At 39.8% G+C, this 20,714-nt stretch overlaps 1 protein-coding gene and 1 long non-coding RNA gene across 4 annotated transcripts in view; one reads left to right on the forward strand and one right to left on the reverse strand.

Moving 5' to 3' along the window:
• Positions 1 to 10,105, forward strand: part of LOC136576521 (uncharacterized) — a 32,600-nt gene extending 22,495 nt beyond the window's left edge. Inside the window, exon 3 of the long non-coding RNA XR_010786383.1 lies at positions 9,964 to 10,105. This is a non-coding gene — a long non-coding RNA (uncharacterized lncRNA). The remainder of the gene's footprint in view (positions 1 to 9,963) is intronic.
• The window catches only part of METAP1D (methionyl aminopeptidase type 1D, mitochondrial), a 188,394-nt gene that overhangs the window by 9,640 nt on the left and 158,040 nt on the right, over positions 1 to 20,714 (reverse strand). For all 3 annotated transcript variants that reach the window (XM_066575853.1, XM_066575855.1, XM_066575852.1), the window contains one exon: positions 14,002 to 14,099. In XM_066575853.1, coding sequence (XP_066431950.1) covers positions 14,002 to 14,099 — 98 coding nt within the window. The remainder of the gene's footprint in view (positions 1 to 14,001; positions 14,100 to 20,714) is intronic.

A 20,714-nucleotide genomic window follows, 5' to 3' on the forward strand; every position in this document is an offset into this window, starting at 1 on the left:
CACGGGTGCAAAATATTTCTGCAAGACGCACCCCTATAGACGCAGAAAATTATACATGTATACATGCTGGTTATGGAGCAGAAATCTGCAGCAGCAGAATATGCTGAATCTTTAGGTGCGTCTTGCAGAAATATTCTTCATCTGTGAAAGGACCCTTTGAAACTCATTTATACCAATTAACAGATAGTTGACTTTTACCTGAATATGATAACATGTTGTCTCAGTTTCTCAGAAGTCTATATATTTTACTTAGCCCACTCGGTAATTTCTGTACAAGTAGGCTTGATTGGTAGGAAAGCCATCAAACTAAAGTAATGGGCTTATAGAAGATGTGTTGCTGAGTTCAGGGATACTAATCCTATACTTACATCCTCATCGCTCCCTCACTGCCTGCCTGCAAAGCAGAAACTCATGCGTCCTGCGAACTACTTAGGCGCATGCACATAATGAGAGGACTAGTTTGCAGGATGTATAAGCGTCAGCTTTGCAAATAGACAGAGAAGGAACAGAGAGGACGGCAAGTATTGCAGATACATCCCTGGACTCAGCGCCACATCTCCTATGAGTCCATTCCTTTAGTGAATAGGGCTCATAGGAGAGGACAGGTGTAAAAACACTATCAGTTATTAGAAGATCTACTCATAAAGTCCATTTACCTGTTATCTACAACAGTCAAGTCATAGCAAACATAAAATCAGGATAGTATACAAAAAATTGTACTTACCATTACAATTAATTTTGACAAACAAGCAGAATAAAAAAAAGATTTGCTGCATTTTCCTTAGTACGGAGCTTCTTTGCTCTCCCCTCCCCAATACCTCCAAATACTTCTAGGGGCCCAATCTATCTGCTGCTTGTATGCAGGCATGGTATAGTGCTTCCCCAAGTAACAATATTAATTTTTCTCAGGATGAACATTGTTGAAAATATTGAACCTTTCTATTAAAAACTAGTCATGTATTTATTGTAACTGTACACACTTATAGCGCATACTTATTCCACGGCGTTGTACATCACGTGATGGCCCATTGGGGCTTGGTTATAGATTCTGAAGGATCCAAAGTAAGAACAAAAGTAAAAATGACAACCAAGCAGATGATTAATATAAATAAAGCAAATCCCTACATATGAAAGTCAGAGAGAACTGCTAGAAGCAGTAAATCACTTACTATGTTAAGGACAGGAGCTTCTTAGGATTCTGTACAGCACACACAGTGTACCAGATAAATACCATTGTGCCACCCTCATGTGATGCCCAAAGGAGCCACTCATCCTGAAACTGGTAGAGAGCTATACAGAACTTGTACTGTAGAGAGGCGTTACTAGACCGCCAATCAATGTATACACTTCACTAAAACAGGTGATTTACCAGTCAAATGCCTATGCCGATTGGCTGAATCTTCTAGACAATCAAATGTGTTGTAGATCCAGACTGTGTTTAATGTGATTTCAAGTTACAATGGCCCAGAATGGACTATAGTATGTTGAGAATATTGTAACCCAAGGCCATCGTAAGTTGAATGATCACTAAATACAGATTAGCCTCTAGTGGCAGCAACAGGCTTCCATGCATGATCTTTAGAAGTTAGTTACTTTGTTCTCCAGCCAAACAAGGAAATTATTCCATTTGTAACAAACACTCTGCTTTGGTATTATAGTCAAGGAAAGGCCAACTGGTCTAGTTATATCGTAAGACGTAAATAATTATAACATCTATTGTGCACGGAGATACACAGAGAGAACACTGCATGTATAGGCAAATATTTTCACTGTATGGTATGTCTCATCTTACACCCTGAAGAGCGCACTTAAAATGCAACAATCATTTGTTGAGTATTCATTAGACAAATACGGTAACTATTCAGAAACCTTGTGTGTAGGAAGAGCTGATGAAAGAAATGGGCAGAATGTGGAGTCTCATAATTACTCACTTTTATAGATATGGCACTCAGCATCTTGTAAACTTTCCAGATATGTCTTTATTTTCTCCAAGATTACTCATTTAAAACTTTGTTCACAATGTGATAGATGTATTCATTAGAACTTGGATAATAGGGGAGTCTTGTCAAAAATATTTTAGGTAACCTATACTGTTCACAGTTGTCCAGGAGACTTAAAGCAAACTTGTCATTAATTATAAGCACCTTAAACTAAGTTATGGTGTTTATAGTTTAGGTGATGTGGCGTCCAGGGAACCTCTTTTCATACTCACCCCATGCCCTGCTCCTGCAGTGTCCCCCAGCAAAGTCAGCGCTCGCACACCAGCTTGAGTCTTTTTAGAAAGCTGTGCACGCATTCTCGTTCATCTGTATGGGAGGTGCAAACACAGTACAGCCTTTTGGAAACAGTCACACTGGCTGTGCACATGCTGACTTCACTGGGGGACAATGCAGGAATGAGGAATCGGGGATGTATGAAATTAGGCTCCTAGGACTACACATCACCTAAACTATAAGCATAACCTAAGTTTATTGAACTTATAGTTAATGGCAGGATCTCCTTAAGACAATTCCCTGCACCACCCACTTGAATTGTTGACTCTACACAGGATGGCTACACAGGTTCCTGCTGCTTATGGCCCGTTTCCCAGAAAATAAGACCTACCCTGCAAATAAGCCCTACCATTATTTCTCGGGATTTTCTGGGAGGCTTGAAATATAAGCTCTATCCCGAAAATAATCCCAACTGCATTACATTAAAAAAAAGGAATACTTTACTTAGCAGACTCGGTCTATGTCCCTCCAGATCTCCAACGTACTTCTTGCAGTCCTCAGCCGCCCACAGATGCTCACTTCCTGGTTACAGGATTCATAAATCCCACCTCCAGGAAGCAATGGCTATGACTGTTCTTGGGTGCTGCTCAGCCAAGCAATGCAGCGCTTGATGAAGCAATGCGATGGCTGTGATTGGTTTATCGCTCACTGCATTGATTGGCTGTGTAGCGGTACAAGAACCAATCACAGCCATCGCATTGTGGAGGCAGGATTTATGAATGCTGCGTCGGCTCTGGAGAACAGCAGGAGGGACCAGACCGAGCATGCCAAGTATAATAAGACATCCCCCGGAAATAAGACCTAGCGCCTCTTTTGGGGCAAAAATGAATATAAGACAGGGTCTTATTTTTGGGGAAACACGATATTACATTCAGACCTTTTTATTAACATGATACAGTACTGTACATATGATTTATTAGACCTTGCATCTCCTTCCAATTCAAAATAGTTTGGTTTTGGAGGTCACATTTGCACAGTAGACATTGAAGATAATATTGTTATTTGCTGTTATAGTTCATCCATGTCTCACCTTGAGAACCCCATTCTACAACCCCAGTTCCAAAAAAGTTGAGACGCTGTATAAAATGTAAATAAATGCAAAAAAAAGAAAGAAATGTAATTATTTGGAAATCTCATTTTATTCACAATAGAACATAGAGCACATATCAGAAGCTGAAAGTGAGACATTTTTCCATTTTGTTTTTTTTTAAAATATCTCATTTATGAATTGATGGCAGCAACACATCTCAAAAAAGTTGAGTCAGGAGTAACAAAGGGCTCGATAAATGAGTGGTACTAATGAAAATCGTCTGGAGGGTCAATTTTCTACTAAGTCATCTGACAGTGTTTAAAAAAAAAGAGCATATTAGAGAGGCAGAGTCTCTCAGCAGCACAAATGGTTAGATGTTCACCAATCTGAAAAATTGCCTAAAAATTGGGGTACAATTTCCGAAAGATGTTCCTCAACATAAAATTGTGAAGACTTTGAATGTCCCACCATCTATAGTACAAAATTTTATCAAAATATTCAGAGAATTTGGGGAAATTCATGTGCATAAAGGACAAGACGGGCAGACAATATTGGATACTGGAGATCTATAGGCTCTCACACAGCACTGCAGAAGAAAAAGGGATTATTCTGTAATGCAAAATCACTGCATGCTTTCAGGAATATTCCAGAAATCATTACCTGTGAACACAGTTCGCCATGCAATCCACAAATGTAAGTAAAGCCATATCATGCAAAGAGAAGCCATATATCAACAAACTCCACAAACGCCAGCATCATTTAAAATTGATGGACGCAAAATGAAAAACTGATCTGTGGTCAGATGAATCCAAATTTGAAATTATTTTTGGAAACCACAGTGTCCTGCGGATTGAAGAAGAGAGGGACCATCCAACTTGTTACCAGTGCACAGTTCAAAAGCCTATAGGATGTGCAGCTTACACATCTTGAAAGGCACTATCAATGCTGAGCCGTATACAGAGGTTTTAGAACATATCCTCCCATCCAGATATCTTTCTCTTTCTTGTATATTTCAGCAAAACAATGTAAACCACATACTGCATCCATCACAACAGTGTGGCTTAGGAGAAACAGAGGTCCAGCCAAGTGCTGAACTGACCGGCCTGTGGTCCAGACCTTCTACCAATAGAAAACAACATTTTTTGGCAAAGACCACCCTGGACTGATGAGCAGCTAGAATCCAAGATCAGACAAGAATGGGACAACAATCCTGTCCAAAAACTCCAGCAACTGCTCTGCTTCCCAGACGTTTACAGGTTGTTGTAAAAGAAGAGGTAAGGCTACACAACGGTAGACATGGCCCTATCCCAACATTTGTGAGATGTGCTACAGCCATCAATTTCTAAATGAATTAATGTTTTAAAGTGAAATGGAAAAATGTTTCACTTTCAACTTCAGTTATTTGTTCTATGTTGTATCATGATTAACCCTTTCCAATCCACTGTCTAACCCCTGAACACATTATGATTTAAGGCTGTCCCAATGCAGGAAGACTTCCGTCAGGTTTCTCGTACTATATATTGCCAGGCTCCCTGCTGTCGGAGCCTATCCAACGTGTCACCTCATGCAGTACTGGCTTTAACCAGCGTATAGCGCCATTGTATAATGGCAGAAAAAGAGTAAGCCCCTAGGAAAACCAGGATACAAATTGGATTGGAAAGAGTTAAAATATGCTTATATGAGATTTCAAAAATCATTGGGTTCTTCTTTTCGTTACATTTATTTACATTTTACACAGCGTCACAACTTTTTTGAAATTGGGGTTGTATGTGCCTTTTATTAGGATGTTGCTCTTGCTCTGGTGGACCTAGACCATCAATATATTATGTGAGCAGCTGCTTGACAGGCATTTCAGGAGCCAGATCTGCAGTGATCAGCTGATTGATGCCATGGCTCTCATACTAAAAGGGCTGCCTGTGATTAGAAAAACCCTTTAAAAAACCAATGGGTAATGGTGCACTAAATGTTTCAGAGGTGTAATTTGTTCTATTTGAGGTGGTCAACAGGTACTCTGTGCATATTGAGTCAAAATGTTCCTATAACTCGCCTTCTTCGCATGCCTGTGTGTATCAAATTGTTTCTACAATGCAAATTTGCTACATAAACTCTTGCTACTGTAAAACATCTGTATTGTTTCAAAGTTTTGTATAATCACAACCTTGCTATAACTCTGCCTCGCATTGCTTGCTGCTTTATATAGAAACTATTTTTTCACAGATGCCAAGTTATGCGAGTGGACAGCAGGCACGTTTCATTTATGTGATTCTTATGAGCACCACTTTGAACCTTGTGTCACTGTTCTCTAAGAATGGATTAGCACACTTGAATACAGGCTTAATTTCTCAAACCCAAGTTTATGTTATCAAGTCATATCTAGGGAACAGTTTTACATATTTTCCCAAAGAGTAGGTCCAAGGGTAAATGTGGGCTGAGCATGCTGCATCCACAACCTGTCCATCACGCTTTCCATCAATGACATTGCTATGATTATTGAGATGTGTGCAGAAGAGGGGGGCGTGCATTACATTCTCATTAAAATAATTGGGGAAACTCTGATAACAGACTCAAGGATTCAAAGAGAGAAAATTAAGGGGACATTTAATTTTAGAGATCAATGGGGGCCTTAAAGCACAAACTCTCACCAATCTTCTTGATATGCAACAAAAAAAACTAAGTCAACATTTCCACCAAATAAATTAAATGTGAAGGTGCGTGTAATCCATGGCTGTGACAAATAGTGTAACAAACACTATCAGCACTTATACAGTTTTCATATCGAAATAAAATTGCACAACTGTTTAAAAACTGCATAAAAGTGCAAAGTTCTTGCAGCGCGTTTTGATCAAAACATGTGGGCCCATCTGCCATGTCTGTCAAGAACCTTGCATTTTTATGAGGTTAGTATAAACAGTTGTGCAATTTTATTCAGATATTTAATTTGAGGCACATGTTTCCATTACTTTATTTGACGCAGTCATGACTTCCATGCACCTTCACATTTAATTTATTTGATGGAAGTGCTAACTTAGTTTTTTGTTGAATGGGAATTGGTAGAGCAGCGGCCGCCTTCATGTTTTGTTATGCACTCCATTCACCCATCTGTACCATCTGTACCATCCCTCTCAAACTTTGTTAACTGGGAGAAATCTCTTTGATTGCATTATAGAGACATGTTTGTGGTCAACAAGCTTTATACAAGTGGGAAAAGAGGTCCACTACATACAAGTAGCCACTGAGAGACACTTTTTCGGCCAAAGGCAAAACCACTTTCAGGGCTTTAAGTGGCAAGACTGTTTATCTAATCACACCACCGCTCTAATGATTTGCATATCTGCCTGAGATGTAACTGCAAGTTGCAGTTTTGCAGTCAAACGACAACTTCTAGGTGCTAGATTTTTATTTTTTCTTTGCATAGAGTATTAAATGTGTATGAGTGCTGAAGTATGCGTTTCTGTACAATGTTGATATGCCAGATGTCTAGAGGTAAATCTTTACTTAAAATATTATTTAGGAGAAGAAGGGTTGCTGAACCGGCCTGAGATCAGTGCTGCAAGTGAAACATGCTAAATAATCTCTACTTTTAGCCTGATCATTCGTCTATCAAAGAGAGTGCATATACCCTCAGCTAACGAATTTCTGATCAGTGGTGGTTTTATTTTGCTATATTATCAGAGGCTCAATATGAAGTCATGATGGCCTATGTAGTCAGGTCGACGCCTCTTAATGTTGGCACTAACCACGGCTTAGGGCAGAAGCTTCCTGCAACACCATTCACGTTAAAAACTCTTTGTGGTCATCTTACCTGACACCAAGAGAAAGTGTGTGCATCCATAAGACCTTCCTGCTAAATCTGTGGTAGATTATGGATTTTAACTTCTATCATTCCAAATCAACCAGATCGATGACAATGGTGTTCTTTTAGTCAATGTATACACATATTGCATTGGTAACCAAATATAATTACTAAACCCCTAGAAAGCTTTATAAAGAATTAGAAGAGGCCACAATTTGAACATTTCTTCATGGATACTGGACCATACCTCTTGAGATGTCTATAAATAATGGCAGATCACTTGAAGAGACATAAGACCTCCAATCCTTCAACATAGGTCTACAGTCTATAATATTCACCATTATTAAATTAAGAAGAACTCACAAGCACTGTAATTGAGATGCATATCACGCTCTTCCCACTGATCAATTCACCGTACATGTCATCACTATTTAATTTCCATGACCTCATCTTCATTATAGCATGTCGTTCAAGATGCCACGAAGAACCAGACCATACTGGTACATAGAGATGAGCACAAATCAGTGTTATTCTCTTATTTTATATAAATATCCATGGCTTTAGTTACATAATGACACATAATGGAAACCAAAATCCACATGTTTTAGCAAGCTTTTAACGTAAATGGTTATAACTGCTTTTAGTAGAAAAATATCAAATTCCCAAATAATTCTCGTCCATCAGTTAACTTAAGTATATAAACAAGATAGTTTTCCTTATATAAATAAAAACTGTTTCCTGTCATCCACCTTACTAATAGACATGTAGCGATATATGTTAATATAGTAGACTACAGTATCTTTGTAATATAGCATCAGTAAAGGGCAGGCCATTAGTATGTTGGCATATCAATGTCACAGATGGGCGATGCCTGCTCAGGACCCCAATCTATGAGCCAGTAACAAGCGGAAACTCTTGCTCTGACAGAGCTACTGTGTCCCTCTGCATTCATTGTAATACAAGCAATATCTGCAGCTAATGCAGGGCAAATGCATAGCTGGTAATGTTTCCCAAAAGGAAAAAAGTTTTAAGGGTCTCGGAGTCAGGAAAAGGTGTTTGTGATGAGGCAATCCCTTTCACAATGATGACCCCTGCATTATACCAATAGAACAATGCTATTGATCGGGCTCAGGGCTTACTTGTGTGCATTTGTGAACTGAAACCAGTGTATGCTATCCCGGTAAAAGTAATTGGGCACCTGAGCAAGAATCAAAAGTAGTATTTATTTACATATGTAAATATTTAGTGGGGTTCCCTTGGCCCTAATGACATTAGATACTCTCTGTGGCACACTTTCTGCCAACCTCTGATACACACTGAAGTGTACTTCCCCCCCATTGAGCATGGAAACATCCGGCTAGTTTTCTCAAAAAAGATGCACACTGTTCATATTTCCTGACCCAATGTTCCAGTTTGTCCCCAAGATGTTCAATAGGGTTCAGGTCGGGACTCTCTGTAGGCCAGTCCAATCGTGGGACATCAATGTCCTCAAATCAACATAAAACAGCATTGGATTTGTGACAAGGCGTGTTTTCTTGCATGAAGTATTCTTGACCATTCCCAGATTATTGCTACATTGTTGGCAGCACATTATTGTTTAGAATGCCATGGTACACCTTCATGTTCATGGCTCTTGCCACAACAATCATGGACTGAGACCATGCTACATAAAACATCCCCAGACCATAATGCAACCTCTGCTGCACATTATTGTTTAGAATGTCAAGGAACACTTGCGTTTTTATGGTTCTTGCCATTAGAGCTGAAGGACTAAGACCATCTCACCTAAGACTGAACCTCTACCATACTTAACTGTTAGCACAACACACTCAGAAAATAAGCATTTCCCAGATTCCTCCCCACTCAGGTACATCCATCTGATTTGAAAATAGAGTAGTGTAAATTGTCATTCCAAAAGACACTCTTCCATTGCTCAGTTATCCTATGACAACGCTCCTTGTACCACTTTAGAGAGGCCAATGCACTGTGCTTTGTGATGGACAGCTTGTGTACAGAGACATAACCCGTACATGCAATAGTGTGCAGTTCACTGTCCAAGCTATGGCTGAAACCTCCAAGGGTATGCATCTCATATAGCATGGCTTAGGACATGTGCCCAAATACTTTTGGTAGGATAAGGTATTAGCATACATCAGATACCACTATTAAAATAAAAGGTGTAGTGGTAAGAACAACAATTTGGCGCCACAATTGATAAGATATGCAGTAGAGAAAAAGCCTCTAAAATACAAAAGGCAAGTAAATATACACATATATAGTGTATACGTGTTATATGTGTGTATGTATATATATATATATATATATATATATATATATATCTCATAGCTACTTGGTGGCAGTTAACAAGCAGTTATTCACAGATCACTAAGTTTTTATTATGTGCCTTCGTTTAGTACTTTAGACACTTCATAGGGCCTTCTGGTAACAGGCTGATGGTCTGACGGACTCTTAACATACTTATATATTCTCTGAACTGTACTGTAACCGAATGCATATTAAAAGCAATGCATATTTACAATAATATGCCATGTTTGCATGGAATCGATAAGCAGACGAAGTAAAAGGACTTGTGCTAGTATTGTTTTCCATGAGAATCATAGATGTGGCTAGATCTTCTTCATGAAGGACGCAGTTGATCTTTTGAAGTACTAGAGCACTTTATACAGTATACCCAAAAGGTTCTGTTAGCCCTAATCTATGCTGTAGTCTGCAAAGAGTTGCACCCTGGTGAACCATACTCAAACTGAACTATTGACTTGGAAATACTATTTATTTCTCATTTACATTTTCTTTGGCCTTGAGCATTTTTTGTACTAAGGTTTTGTCTTCTTCACTTTCTCTTCCAGGATTTCCACAAATTTAAAGAATAAAGATAAACGGATTCGAGCTGCAGGGCACGAAGGTGTTGATTTTGTGGAAGGCAGTAACTGCCTCTTCTTGTGCTAATGTGAGGATATAGCTGTATCTGTGTCACAATATAAAAAAAGCAAATGGAGCAGTGGCCTCATAAGTTACTCAGTGTTTGAAGGGTATGTGCACTATACGGCTTGTTGATTTTTGTAATGATTCTTTTATTTTTAAAATCTGCTTTCCCTTACAAGCCTGCTTGTGAAGCTGCATGTTCAGAGCTCAGTGAATGTTCACTGTAATGCTGCATGTTCAGAGCTCGGTGAGTGCTTTCTGTGATGCTGCATGTTCAGAGTTCAGTCAGTGTTCTCTGTGAACTGCATGTTCAGAGCTCAGTAAGCGTTCTTTCTGAAGCTGCATGTTCAGAGCTCGGTGAGCGATTTCTGTGATGCTACATGTTCAGAGCTCAGTGAGCATTTTCTATGATGCTGCATTTTCAGAGCTCAGTGAGCGTTTTCTGTGATGCTGCATGTTCAGAACTCGGTGAGCATTTTCTGGGATGCTGCATGTTCAGAGCTCGGTGAGCATTTTCTATGATGCTGCATTTTCAGAGCTTAGTGAGCGGTTTCTGGGATGCTGCATGTTCAAAGCTCGGGGAGTGTTTTCTATGATCCTGCATGTTCAGAGCTCAGTGAATGTTTTCTGTGATACTGCATTTTCAGAGCTAGGGGAGTGTCTTCTGTGGTGCTGCATGTTCAGAGCTCAGTGAGTGTTTTCTGTGATGCTGCATGTTCAGAGCTCGGGGAGCGTGCTCTATGATGTTGCATGTTCAGAGTTCTGTGAGCGTTCTCTGTGATGCTGCATGTTCAGAGCTCAATGAGTATTCTCTGTGATGATGCCTGTTCTGAGCTCGGTGAGTGTTCTTTGTGATAATGCATGTTCCGAGCTCAGTGAGTGTTCTCTGTGATGATGCCTGTTCTGAGCTCAGTGAGTGTTCTCGGTGATGCTGCATGTTCAGAGCTCGGTGAGTGTTCTCGGTGATGCTGCATGTTCAGAGCTCAATAAGTGTTCTTTGTGATGCTGCATGTTCCGAGCTCGGTGAGTGTTCTCGGTGATGCTGCATGTTCCGAGCTCGGTGAGTGTTCTCTGTGATGCTGCATGTTCCGAGCTCGCTGAGTGTTCTCTGTGATCATGCATGTTCCGAGCTCGGTGAGTGTTCTCTGTGATGATGCATGTACAGAGCTCGCTGAGTGTTCTCTGTGATCATGCATGTTCCGAGCTCAGTGAGCGTTCTCTGTGCAGTGGCATGTTCCTCCCTTTTCCCAATACCCTAACCTCTCTCTCACAATGACATGGATGTACATTCCATGATTTCTGTTGGAAAATCCATTTGGCTGAAGTCTGGAAATAGAGGGATGATTATAGGATTCTCTATGATGTTTATACATGATTGTAGAATCATACTACATAGGACTTATTTGTAGTCTGTTACCATGGAGAATCAGCAGATCAACCTGATTTGCATGGGAGCTGTATACACAAAATAGTACATTTTATATGAAGACTATTTGCAAGGTGACAAACTTTTAATTATAGATTTTGAAAGATCATCAATGACTGAAAGCAACAAGGAGATGGACCCTTAAAATGACTTTCCACCATTGTGCCCAACAGAGTAAATGTAGAAGCTTTGAGTACTGCACTATTCTTTCTTTGATGCCTCCATCCCACCAGTCACTGAACTAGTCCGATGAACAAACTGCAGAAAAATACTAGAGCATAAGAAGCCATAATTAAAAGATCCCAGTCATGTAGGAGAATTATAGCAAAGTGGCAGAGCAAAGCGAATGCTGGAGATAACACAAGTGTACAGTAAGAGATTAGAGCAATAAGTGCTGGCAGAAGGATATTAAGCCTTGAATGAGAGGAGGGGAATTTTACAATTAACGCAGACGTGAATAGAAAGTTGGCAGCAATGAATATATATATATAAGAGGTAATGAAAACCTGTAACTCTAACAATGATATTCTGAGTCAATTGCACTAATAGAAGGGATCAGTCGATTTAAACAATCACCTAAAACACATTGAACTATACCTTGGAGTTCTGCATGCATAGACCAGAATTCGGAGTGCATTACCTATTTCATATTCTTCCTACATTGCACTTACATTTTCAACAATTATAAAACTTAAAAGAATTTCTGGCTTCTCGCTGCCAACCCAAATATCTAAGAGAGACATGTGGCGTTGTCATTTGTACAATGTTGCCATTGTTAAGCATGGAGAAGGTGAATGGAAGAGGTAGCACAATACACATTTTCTTTCAAACACTTAAAGGGGAAAAGCACCTTAAAATAGTAGCTTGAATTACATGTTAAACTTCTCCAGTGAATGTTTGCAGAGAGTATTTTGTCTTGGGCCCAAGCCAGAATTCCATACATTCCTGCACTCGAATGTCTGAATGGTTTTATGGCTTCTGACACTATGTTGTACAGGTGCATCATGGGAAAAGTGTTCTCATGCCATCAGACTGGCGAGAGGAATTTAAAAAGCTGGCTAAACTTTTTCAGTATGAGATCTACTTTTGAATAATCTAACAGCAGGACAGGGACATGTGCTGTGCAAAGGATACACAAAATACTTATTCTCCTTTTCAGATGTCCCCCCCACCCTATAATAGTGATAGTAGCCTCAGTACTACAGAACCTTCAAGGAGGAAGTTATGCCTCTCCTATGTTGGAGCTAACAAACGAACAGCCTGGTCAGAGAATACTTCCAAAACCGACACATTGTTTAAATTACATTTTTATGTTAGGCTGAGGCGGTATATCGCTAGCAATATTCCGCCGCAGGGGAGGAGGGGGGAGCGCTGACAGTTCTCTGAGGTGAGAAGGCTCACCGCGGAGAATTGCGGCAATAGCAGCATGCCGCGATTTAAATCCCGCGAGCGGAAAATCACCATGATTCTCTGCTCGTGGACGCCGGCACTGCGCTTTCCATAGCAACGCTAAGGAAAGCTCTACAGAGTGTGGTCCGTGGGCGATTTATCATCGTATGTGGACAGGCAGCCCTAAGCATATTCTTGATTCTTGATGTTTTTTACATTTTCTAGTCATTATGTATATTTAAAAAAAATCCTACTATTCTGTAGTTTTTACTCTGGTCACTAAGTGTAATAGCAGGCTGAGACTTCCTGTTCTGTCCAGCAGCCTCATGGACCATAGAAACATGTAGTCTCGGGATGTTCATTGACTTCGAAGGAAGAATGCAGTGAGCATGCTCTGTGACCTGTTCAAGGAGGATTAGGAGGTAAGCTTTGACCATTACCAATTGTGGATCTTGTGTTATCTATATATACGCACGTGTTTACGATTCATAGTAATCCAGCCTGTGATGATAATGAAATGGCTGCTCAAAAATTTCTGTCTACAAAACAGAAACTCTCAGATTATTAAGTTTAGTGGCCAGAGTTAAAGCTGCAAGAATTTTCTTTAATACACAGTGACATGGAAAATGATCAACAAAAATCACCAAAATGTAAAAAAAAAAAAAATATATATATATATATATGCTTAAAATAAAAACTCGATTTAAAACAACTGGTCATTTTCTCACTAATGAGTATCTGTGAGGATTTCTTTCTACAATATATATAATCAGACCATCTTGATTGGCTATGTAGTATGACAATTTTAATACTATTCAACTCAGTTGTGACATTATAGATCCTTATTAAAGCAACATTCCGATCCTGGACAAAGATGGCTGCACTGCTTCTTCTAACTATCTGATGCACACTGTGTATTAGTGTGCATCATTAGTCTAAGACACTACATGCCTCTCTGATTGGCCAGTGCTACCCACGTGAGCAGCAGTGACCAGTCAGAGCAGCGTGCAGTGTCTTAGACTACCGATGCATACTAATATACAGTGTACATCAGGTAGTCAGTGAAGCGGTACTGCCAACTTTGTTTGTCCAGGATCGAAGGGTCACTTTAACAGTTTCTCTCAACGACTGTATATACATTACTTACCATGATGCCAAATTTCAGGATGCCCATGAAAATAAGAACCAATTCCATGACCAATAAATTGAGGGCAGACTGTAAAATTGTTCTCCTTGGCAATCTGGCTATAGAATGAATAAAAACAAAAAAATGAATATATAAATTCTACATTGGAGATTTGTGTTACAACATAGATAGGACTCTCAATATGTAGCAAATATTTCTATTTTACAATTTTTCAAATAGGTAACATTAAGCTCTAATTTCGGCAATTTACTAAATTGTAAAAAATTCAATATTGTACTAATTGTGTGATGCTTTATTTAGAGTTGAATATAGCAAAACATCAATTTGAAGCAAAGAGAGAGACAACTTTTATAAACAACAGATTGTTCAAATTGATTTCTTAATACATTTTTAGTGCAGTAGGAGTTTACTTTTTCTGATACAGAGTTCTAAATCCACTCTACAGACAAAGATAAATGACAACATTCTAGTTGTCTAGAGCAGTCACTAGGAGGAACTCATTCACTTACTGCATACCGTTTTATTATAAAGCTCAATGTAGGACAGAGAGCAGCATTCAGGAAAGATATATCATATTGTTCAGCAAATACAATACTAAAAATGTAACTAAGCTGAGAAACCCACATACATAAATAGGTGTACAATATGTAGAGACCCAGAACCTTGGATGGTTTGTTTCTGCCAAAACGGAAGTTCATAAATACACCTAAAACTAATATTCGACAGTGGTGGTCCTTTTTCAAGGGAAGTAGCTCATTGTTGCCTTACAGTGTTGAGGTGCTAGGTTCAAATCTGACCAGGGACAATATCTGCATACAATTGGAAAACTCCATGCTGATGTTGTCTGTGGTCAGATTTGAACCTAGGGCTGCAAGGCAACAGTGCTAACCACTGAGCCACCATGCTTCTGCCTTCTTTGGAGGATGAGCAGAAGGAGAGCAAGAAGAAGAAACAAAGAGAACATATACATTCAATTCAGCTGCTGTTCTTGGTCATATTTTAACCTAGGACCCCAACACTGCAAGGCAACAATGCTAACCACTAAGCTACATCCATTAAACCACAACAACTGTCTCAGGACTCATAGTGTTGAAAACAATTTCAGACCAAACCAAACTTTTTTTGTGAAATTCGGTGAACCAGCTGAAGCAAACTTTTGAAAAGTTCGCTCATCTTTAGGCAGAACTAAGCCTAATCAAAGGAGGTGAGCATTGGGTTTTCCTTCATTATGTACAGGGGTTAATCAAAATAATGGAAACACCTAGATGAGCATTATCAATCCCATGTGTCTCCATTATTTGAAGCCGGAACAGCATCTTTCAGCATCCATGTGCATGTCTAAGGAATCGGTAGGTGTGGAAATTATTTCCCATGGTTAGCTAGCCATGACACTTTTCTCATGTACCATGTGTTTTATTTTCTTGCATGCTATATAGAACTTTTCTGCATATGTGGATATTAATTGTATGGTTCAGGATGAATGAGACTGCTGGATGTCTGCTTTCAATCAACTGTTGGAAACTAAGGAAAACAACGTTGCTGCCAAGACACATTCATATTATTGTCGCTGTCAGCTTTATCACAGATGTCAACCTTTATTTATTTCCTGTTGCTTATATAGCACTAACATATTTTGCAACGCTGTATGGAGATTGTCATAACTCACATCAGTCCCTGTCCATAATGAGAATTAACTTATTCGTATATTGAGTGTAGAAGGACTGGTGTACCTCGAGGAAAGCCATGCAAACATGCAAACTCCATGCAGATGTTTCCCTTGGTTGGATTTATACCTGTTACTCCAGTGCGCATGGAAAAAGTATTAAAGGGATTGTCCAGTTGTAAACTAGTGATGGTCTATCTTTAGGGTAGGCCATCAATAATAGATTGGTGGGGGGACTACTGCCCAAAAGCCCTGCCAATCAGCTGATCACCTGGCCAGTGCGCTCATGCACTGAGCTCATTTCTGTAGAAAGCGGACAGATCTGATCCAACTGCAGTGGCCAAACTTGGTATTACTTAAAGTTCCCTTTGAAGTAAGTGGGATCTTTGTTGTATTTCCAAACCTGGCCATTGCAGTGGGAATGGAGCTGTCTGCTTCCTGAAGAAATCAGCTCAGTGCATGAGTGCACTGGCCCAGGGAAAAGCAGATCACTGGGGGGTCCTGGGTCACAGACCCTTGTAGATCTACAATTAATATCTTACTCTTACGATAGGTCATCAGTAATTTACAAGTGGACAACCCCTTTAATCACTGTACTATCCACATTATGTATCTACATTCTGCCATATTTATGCTAGGACTATGCAATGAGTGAATTTGCAATTCACAAGGACATCTCAGTCTTCTATATATTATAATTATTTACAATAATATGTAAAATTTTCCATATATGGATTTTTAACAAAAAGGTACAATTCAGGTGAAAACATTTGGTCAGTATTTTGCATCAGTATTTGTTACATAAAATAATGGAATGGAGCCTACAGAGAAGAAGTATAATGGAAGAATTTGCACCTCTTCCCATTCTGAACTCACTTCTGACTTTGGCTTTCAAATACTAAGCTGTGAGTGGGGTCTAATTGTAATTTCCTTAAAACGCATTTCTGCATATGGAATAACAACTATTGCATGTTATTTTAACTTGCTGTGTAGCCTGGGTCTAAAATGGGTTCCTAGTCATAAATACATCAGAAAAGATGTGTTTTAAAGATTAAAAAAATATTATATACATGAAGGATTGGGTCAGGACAGGTTTCTACACTTAAAGTCTTCCAAGTCCCAAAATAGGATGTTTTCATGAAAAGGGAGTGTGGCCTTGATGTGACTTTTTGCACTAAAAATGCACCAAAACTTTTTACAAAGTCTCTCATGAAACTAAGTCAACATTTAGATTAGACAGTCTAAAAATGCACCAGATTATTCAACATGGGTTACTGTGATAACCTCGCACATTTTAAGACTGTCTGGTTCAAAGGCCCATTTACACACAATAATAATCGTTACATAGGTTTTCAGTGACTATTTTGTATAAACTGCTAAAGGACACTAGTGTCTGTTAGCAGCTTATCACCTTCATTTGCATGTAAATGGGCCTCCAGGACCTGTATGCATAGAACAGCAGGTGGTCTGTTCTCTGCCAAGGGGCTGCAAACTGAATACTATGTAATCAGTGCTCCCATGGAGAATACAGCACCACGGACAACAAACACAGCATGAGGCCTGTGTTATCTTCTCTCTAGCTGAATGATGGCTTTTATGCTCACCTAAAAATCATCGTTCAGCCAAAGAGTGAAAGATGGGAGCATTTACACACAACGATTATTGCTCAAAAGATGGCTTTTGAGCAAATTTTAAGCGATAATTGTTGTGTGCAACTATTAATCAGTATTAGTAAATTTACCCCATTGTTTCCATTCAATAATGGGCAAGAAATTATCTTAAAAATAATGAACAACTGGAACACAAACTAAATGTAAAAGTAGCAGAACTTTTCATTATGCACATATAACGTAATGATGAGGTTAAACTACAAAGATGCTTCTATTTTTTGTAGTGCGGGACAGCATATTTGTCAAAAATGGGGTGGAGTTAAATTTGATTTGCATGAAAAGGAAGATTTCTAGAAAATTTTCTAGGCAGGGCTTAAGTTAAAGAATTCAAACATTGGTGAACATGCAGCACAGATTAATAGGAAATAGTAAACCTTTTTGCCATGTTTTCATGATACAAGGCGCCACACATTTCATCAAGGTAATAAAAACAGCTTCTAATCAGATCTACTAAAACCTTTGTTATCAGTTGTACTTTTCCTTTTCTTAAAAAAGGTACATAAAATATCTATGAATTCATCGCCATCCTGTGAAGGTCTGCAAACAACAATTTCAAGAGGTTTGTTAGGCTGCTCAATGTTCTAACCCCAGAAAATGAAGCGAGACCAGCAGAGGTTAATGCCATGGTAAAATAAACATAGTGCTAAACAGAGATTACAGAAAATATTATGCTAATGATATGCAGATGTGCGGTTATCATAAATATGCCCGATTCATTAAAACCTATTAAAATTAATTTGGGCAAATAATGTTATGCTTAATACGGAATCACTATAAATGGCACTAAGTATAATTTGTGACAAATTAAATGCAAGTAAGTGATGGATCTGAATCGACCAGCACATATAGAGGAAAATTTATATAACGAGCAGATCATTCAATAAAAAAAAAAGATAGTGTGTAAAAATATCTTGTTTTATTAGATCCCCTACTAAAAAAAAACAAACCACACATTCTCCTTACCAACAGTGTCTATAATTTTGGGAAGACATACGTTTTTTGATGAGACCATTCAATCCATTGGTTATTTCTTTTTAGGTGAAGTTTTTTAATAGTCTGGACCTCCTTGACTTCATTAAAGGGGTTGTCCCGCGAAAGCAAGTGGGGGTATACACTTCTGTATGGCCATATTAATGCACTTTGTAATATACATCGTGCATTAAATATGAGCCATACAGAAGTTATTCACTTACCTGTTCCGTTGCTGGCGTCCTCGTCTCCATGGTGCCGTCTAATTTCAGCGTCTAATCTCCCGATTAGACGCGCTTGCGCAGTCCGGTCTTCTCCCTTCTGAATGGGGCCGCTCGTGCCGGAGAGTGGCTCCTTGTAGCTCCGCCCCGTCACGCGTGCCGATTCCAGCCAATCAGGAGGCTGGAATCGGCAATGGAACGCACAGAGCCCACGGTGCACCATGGGAGAAGACCTGCGGTCCACCGTGGGTGAAGATCCCGGCGGCCATCTTCGCAAGGTAAGTAAGAAGTCACCGGAGCGCGGGGATTCGGGTAAGTACTGTGTGGTTTTTTTTTTTAAACCCCTGCATCGGTTTTGTCTCGCGCCGAACGGGGGGGCTATTAAAAAAAACAAAACACCCGTTTCGGCGCGGGACAACCCCTTTAATGGGATCAAAGTGTTGGATATCATGCATGATTTTCATACTTGTAGGTTTATCTAGTTATTTCATTAGATCCCTTTTTTCTATCGTAACATTGCCAACTCAGTGTTCATGTTACACACTGTGGATAAAGTAAAGAACTAGACAGCAGGCACTTTTCCAACTCTATGCCAAGTCTACCTTACTTATGGCACTGGAGCCTTGCTTTCTGGCATCTCTTACAATGAATAAAAGAATTCATACTAAATATGGGAGCGTCAGATACAGAGCACATATCTTGTCTCCATTTCTATACATCACTGGCTAAAACAGGTGAACTAGAAAAGTCTCAAAGTATGTAAGCCACTTTTAACTGTAGCGATAGTTATATTTCAAGGCTCGGAAAACATGTATTTATGAATGCTCTGCTTTTACCACAAAGATGTTACATTCTTATTACTTTGTTTCTAGGGACCTGAGGCACCAAGTAATGAACAGTTACATAATCAGTAAGCATTAGAGATGAGCGAGTATACTCGCTAAGGCACATTACTCAAGCGAGTAGTGCCTTAGCCGAGTATCTCCCAGCTCGTCTCTAAAGATTTGGGGGCCGGCGCGGGTGACAGGTGAGTTGTGGCAGGGAGCGGGGGGGGGGGGGGGGAGAGAGGTATCTCTCTTTAGAGACAAGCGGGCAGATACTCGGCTAAGGCACTACTCGCTCGAGTAATCTGCCTTAGCGAGTATACTCGCTCATCTCTAGTAAGCATATGAGATTCACCCTGCTATTGTCACCCTTTTTTGTTCAAGAGGAAGACAAAATAAAGTCCCTGTGATCTCCCTCACACAGGCGTTTGCAGAAATGCAGCGTTTTTCAACGCTGCGTTTACTGCAGTGTCAGCAGCGCTGGCACGCATTTTTTACAACGTTTTGGCTGCGTTTTCAGCACAGCTAAAAATGAAGGCAAGGATGCTGAAAAAAAAATCAATAGTCACCTAGCTGGCACTCCTGGAGCTCCTGGCACTCGTCATCACCGACAGAGGATCTTTTGCTAGTGACGGGGTTTGAAGACACTGCCTCCAGCAAGAGATCGCTTTAATTGGCTGAGCCCCCTGAATGTCAGCAGGCTCAGCCAATCACAGCCAGCGCTGGATGCACCAATCACAGTTATTAATTGAATGCTATCATTGAACCAATCAGAGCAATCTCTTGCTGGGTGGTGGGGATTTCAATCCTCGTCACTAGCAATAGATGCTCTGTTAGCTTGACAAGTGCCCGACAGCCTGCCCGGAGCTCCGGAGAACAGCTGGAGGGACCCTGACGGTGCTAGCTAGTTAGAGTATTCCTTTCATTTTTACGTAGTACAGCTAACGCGTGCGTTCAGCGCTGCCAAAAACGTGGCAACAACATGTGCCATGCTTCAGCAGTGCTAAAACTGCTACCCATTCTTTTCAATGGTCGACGCAGGGTTGACAATAGCCCAAGAATGAACATGCATCACTGTTGAAGACGCTGCCTTTTTACGCTTGCGAGAACAGCCCCACTGAAATGAATAGGAGCGCTGTACAGAGTTTAGTGCAGCGTTGAAAAGGCAGCACTAAACACTGTACAAAAATGTCAGTGTGAGGGAGGCCTTAGGGTTAATTGTCAATTTGGAAAGGGGGGAAAAATCTTTGTGACTTCAAATATCAGATTAAATCTTTTGATCAACTGCACATATTAAAGCAAACTAAGAGCTCTCTCACATCAGCTTTTTGATCTGTTTTGAATGAATACATTTTTTTTTTAAACT

Source organism: Eleutherodactylus coqui, chromosome 8 (assembly GCF_035609145.1).
Source record: "Eleutherodactylus coqui strain aEleCoq1 chromosome 8, aEleCoq1.hap1, whole genome shotgun sequence".
NCBI classification, from domain to species: domain Eukaryota; kingdom Metazoa; phylum Chordata; class Amphibia; order Anura; family Eleutherodactylidae; genus Eleutherodactylus; species Eleutherodactylus coqui.